The 4,935-nt window shown below is 31.1% G+C and overlaps 2 protein-coding genes across 2 annotated transcripts; both read left to right on the forward strand.

Moving 5' to 3' along the window:
• Positions 1-1,929: 1,929 nt before the first annotated feature.
• Tsp_00340 (conserved hypothetical protein) lies at positions 1,930-2,798 on the forward strand. Its single transcript, XM_003376092.1, has 5 exons — positions 1,930-1,975; positions 2,067-2,170; positions 2,363-2,452; positions 2,548-2,703; positions 2,754-2,798. The coding sequence occupies exons 1-5, from the start codon at positions 1,930-1,932 to the stop codon at positions 2,796-2,798; spliced, it is 441 nt and encodes a 146-aa protein (XP_003376140.1).
• Positions 2,799-3,855: 1,057 nt separating this feature from the next.
• Positions 3,856-4,704, forward strand: Tsp_00339 (conserved hypothetical protein). The gene is made up of 2 exons (XM_003376093.1): positions 3,856-4,275; positions 4,507-4,704. Exons 1-2 carry the CDS (start codon positions 3,856-3,858, stop codon positions 4,702-4,704), a joined length of 618 nt encoding a protein of 205 aa, XP_003376141.1.
• Positions 4,705-4,935: the final 231 nt, after the last annotated feature.

Here is a 4,935-nt window from a genome sequence, read left to right on the forward strand (position 1 = left end):
TTTTTTGGAAAAACCCCCCCCCGGAGAAGCACCCCCTTTTTTTTTTTGGGGGGGGGGGTTTTTTTTTTTTTAAAAAACGGAATGAAAAAAGGGGGGCCCCCCAAAAATTTTTTTTTTAAAAAAAAATTTCCCGGGAGGGGGGACCTCCCACCGCCCAAAAAAATTTGGAAAAAAAAAATTTCCTTTTTTTGGTCCGCCCCCTTTTTTAAAATTTCGAATCCCAAAAGGAATATTTGACCAAGAAAGAAAAAATATTTCAGCTATCCAAGGAAAAGTTTGGATCAAGGGCCATTTGCAGGAATCATCGAAAAGCTTACGTCAATAAATAGCGAGATTACGACTAATAAAATAGCGAGGACAACGACAATAAATGAACAGTGGGACCGAATGGGAACAAAATTGAGCCCAAGTGGGACCATCCTAAGGTTAAGGTGGTTTGAAATAGCGAGATTACGGACTAATAAAATAGCGAGGACAACGACCAATAAATGAACAGTGGGACCGAATGGGAACAAAATTGAGCCCAAGTGGGACCATCCTAAGGTTAAAATGTATAAGTTTATTTTTAAAATGCATAATGAGGTGTGCGCGAACAATGTGTTTGTTTTCTGTTTTGACTGATGACTTCTTCGACGTCCGCACTAACACTTGTTATTTTTAGTTGCAAGATGTTAGATAATTGTAGTTCATTTCTAAATTTGCTTTAAATTCTATTCATTGCTGAAAATCCAATTTCGCACAAGAAGTAGTAAAAGGAAGCAGCACTTTTAATGCGGCAGTGGAAGCAGTTGGATGTGTCTTTAAAATTAATAGTCAAAACTGTATTATGTTTTACGATCAAAGCTGACTATAAACGAAGAATCTTCAAACAACTCAATTAATTCTCCATTGCTTTTGTGGTTTTTAAAGCTGCTATAAACAATTGACTTTTGTCATATATTCAGCTGATAACAGTAACTCTTAAGCAAACGTCAAGAAGGTCTAAGAGCGCTGACAGACACTTATGAAGCATACCGTATTTATCTTTGGGGTTGGCACCCTATTTGACTAATCTACTCTATAAAATTTATAGAAGCTTTATCCCAGATTCCATAAAGCACACGAACATGGACCACATTCAAAAATAATCAATGTGGTAACCTCAAAGCATTTTAACTACTACAAAGATTTGGAGCCTTTCAGTATAATCATCAAAAAAAGAGAGAGTGTTATGTGTCTACATATGTAGACAGGTGCAGGGAATATGAATAGTAAATATGAAACAATCCCTTAAAACTTCAAAGATCAAAGAAATTAGCTGTGGAGATAGAACAAAAATTTATTGAAAGTTTTGGAATGAATAAAGCTAATTATTTTTATTTAAATCACAGCTGTTCCAAACATCGTTCGTTTATTAGGGGTAAATCATCCTCAAGGAATCACGGTCTTTTGTATGAGCTAAATGCAAAGTTTTTCATAATATGAATGAAAAAATAAGATAACGCAAATGTTTCATAAGCAGTTAGTTTCATTTGTCATAAACTTAATGAACTTCACTTAGACTGACGTATTGTGTTTGCATTATTAATTTACTCAAACATATTAAGCTAAAGCAAAATCTTTCTTATATGAAAAGCATTGCAATCTAAATATTTTAAATAGGTAGGCAGTATTCAAGTAAATATGGCATAATTAGTAGAATTAAATAGTTGAATGTATATAAGTAGCAAGCACACTATTCTTTATAACAAATGTCATTGCAAAATTTAATGTCAGGCACATTTTCATTTGTTTAAGTGCATTTTGCACTGAAATATGTATAATTTAGTTAAAACATTCCTTAACCCTTTAATGGTTGTTGACGTTAGGTACGTTGTTGGATTGTTGGGGTGTAACACACTCCCACTTTAGAAAAACACGTGTAGAAAACTGGAAGTATGTTCAATTTTTATGAAATTTGTTTTATTGGACAGTACGAAAAATGTTGTACATGATGGTATTAATGTATTTTCAATTTTGATAATTTTAAAGCCTTTTATTGGAAAAAAAATGCGACAAAATTTTCGTAAAAAATCGTCATTTTTCAGTTTTTTCTTCGTGTGGACTTAGTTTTGTAAATTTCGTGAAACAAATAAGAGAATTCAGTGTAGCGCGTTATTCTGCACATTTTGATGCCAAACTCAGGTCTATAGTTATTTTTTTGGTTCCAAAACGACTACGCTTTTCTAAGCCCTTTCTATAGTTTTAGCATAAACATATGGAAAACTGTTAAGCAGGAAAGCTATATTCTACATTTTCTTTGATTTCAGTATGTATTATTTATTTATCTTTATGTATTTTAATTAAAATTGCATTATTTAAAAAAATTTTAAGTCCTTTCTAGCTGAAATTCGGACAAAATTGGCGTAATAAATCTGTTGATCTACGTGTATTTGGACGTGCTATGATTATCACAGCAATGCTCACAAAAGCTGTATGATGATCATTGCAACATGGCTTCCACCCTTTCTGCAGCAAGTTCTGACTTTTCGGTCTCTTTTTCTTACTTTATAGCCAATAGTTCTTTAGCCAATCGTATTCCTCGTGAAAAAATTATCCGTCCTTAGGTTTCTTCCTTTTCCACACCAACGTCCTACTAAGCGTTTCACCATATCAGCTGCATCCATTGGTACTTCCTGGCATGGCTGTCTGCCGACGTACTTTTCTCCGGCCGAAGGATACGACGTTTCTGCATCACAGCATTAAATAAAATATTTTTAAATCATATTTTCCAGGTTTGCATGGTATGCATTGACGGATCTACTTCGTCTGCGCATTGACACATGCTGCTGAACATCAGTCAAAAATGCAGATGGTTTGTAAGGATTTTTCAAATTAGTTTAAAATACTGTCCAGAAATCTCGAAATGCGGACAGAATAATCCAAAAAAATGTGAAATATCGATTTCCTCATCAACACTTTTCCATATTAAAAATATAGAAAGAGCTTAGAAAAGCGTAGTTGTTTTGGAACCAAAAAAATGACTATAGAACTGAGTTTGGTATCAAAATGTGCAGAATAACGCGCTACACTGAAGTCTCTTATTTGTTTCACGAAATTTACAAAACTAAGTCCACATGAAGAAAAAACTGAAAAATGACGATTTTTTAACGAAAATTCTGTCACATTTTTTCCAATATAAGGCTTTAAAATTATCGAAATTGAAAATTCATTGATGCTATCATATATAACATTTTTTGTACTATCCAATAAAACAAATTTCATTTAAATTGAACATACTTCCAGCATTTTACACGTGTTTTTTTTTAAGTGGGGTGTGTCACACCCCAACAATCCAACAACGTACCTAACGCCAACAGTCTATCAAAGGGTTAAGATAGCACTGCTTTGTTATTTTAAGAATTATTCACTGATGTTAATAACAGAATCTTCAAATTTTTTAAATAGTTGATTTAATACATTTAGCTGTTTTGTCACTATATATAATATCATAATTATTTCTTATTTAATTTATATAAAAGCTGTTTTATTGGATTAACTCAGTTTTATTTAGAAAACCTATTATGCTTGCTGTGCTATTATTATTTACGTTCCATCAACCAGTAATAAGTAAGAATGTTTGTTGAATACGAAATACACTGGAGATCGATATTTAGATAGTTGCTGTTGAATGTGGCACGAGTCATGGTCCATTAAGTGTTGGTTCTTATATAACAGTGTTTTATACATCTACGATTGATGGTTTTTTTGTGGACTGTGTTGGAATAATTGTTTCTTCCAATAGTAGTAATACAAAGAGTAAATTTGTACTGACCTCACGATATTGTTTGGAACCTGTGTATGAATTTATCTATAAAACTCTCCTCTTAAAAACGAATGCATTTTAGGGAAGACTCTAAAACGGATGTACTTCCATTAAACTATTTTAAATATCAGTATTATCTAGATGGTTCAGAAATTGAAGATGTTTGGTTTCCTGATTCTGACGCAGATATAATAAGTGGTTTTTATTTGCCACCGATAAATTTAGCAATTGTAAAACTGAATCAAGATCTCTATTTTAACAGTAAAGTTTCTCCTATTTGTCTACCAAATCAAGATGAGAAGCCTCCTGTCAATTCTTTATGTTACTATTACCAGTTTTATAATGGAACAGATATATCGTATACTCCCATAAAAATGTCCATTTTATCTGATGCTTTTTGTCAAAGCGTGATTGGAATTCCACCATTTGATCCAAAAACTCAAATATGCTGTAAAGGGACCCAGAACTACTGGAATACACATGTTGATTATGTATGAACTATATGTTATTTGTACACTTTCTCAATATACTTTATTATTATTTAAGCTTTTCTTCAAAGTAATGCTGTCAAGAAATCATGAACATTAATGTAAAAGGCGTTATATCTTCAAATAATATAATATTTATAGAACATATATATAATCTTCATGTAATTAACTTTATAATTATTTTTTTTGTTAGAAATTGAAATTCCCATTGCTTAATCTATTTTTTACTTGTAGAAACCAAGCTTTATTATGGAAGGCTCTCCTCTGATTTGCATAAAAAATAGCAAGCATTATCTGTATGGCATTTACAGCTGGTTAAAAATACAAAAGTCTGATTATCCTGTTGTAATTTTGACGGCTGTCTCCAGTTTTACAAATGTAACTTATGAGCATATGAATAATTTTGCTCCCAACTATGAAATTCCAGTCTAATGATGAAAATACATTTGTGATTTATGATGATTTAAGCAAAATAAAACAATCAGGATTATGTATATTACATACATTGTTATATTACATTACATTACATTACATTGCATTATATTATATTATATTATATTATATTATATTATAATATATTAAATTATATTATATTATAGTATATTATATTATATTATATTATATTATATTATGTTAAATGATATTTGATTATAATCTCTTATT

Source organism: Trichinella spiralis, assembly GCF_000181795.1.
Source record: "Trichinella spiralis strain ISS 195 chromosome Unknown Scfld4, whole genome shotgun sequence".
Taxonomy (NCBI): Eukaryota; Metazoa; Nematoda; class Enoplea; order Trichinellida; family Trichinellidae; genus Trichinella; species Trichinella spiralis.

Coding starts and splice junctions, on each gene's coding strand:
- Tsp_00340 (XM_003376092.1), top strand. CDS start 1,930: ATGAAATTTGTTTTATTGGACAGTACGAAAAATGTTGTACATGATG. Junction 2,171..2,362: donor ATGCCAAACTCAGGTCTATA/GTTATTTTTTTG, acceptor AGTCCTTTCTAG/CTGAAATTCGGACAAAATTG. Junction 2,453..2,547: donor CAGCAATGCTCACAAAAGCT/GTATGATGATCA, acceptor ATAGTTCTTTAG/CCAATCGTATTCCTCGTGAA.
- Tsp_00339 (XM_003376093.1), top strand. CDS start 3,856: ATGCATTTTAGGGAAGACTCTAAAACGGATGTACTTCCATTAAACTAT. Junction 4,276..4,506: donor GGAATACACATGTTGATTAT/GTATGAACTATA, acceptor TTTTACTTGTAG/AAACCAAGCTTTATTATGGA.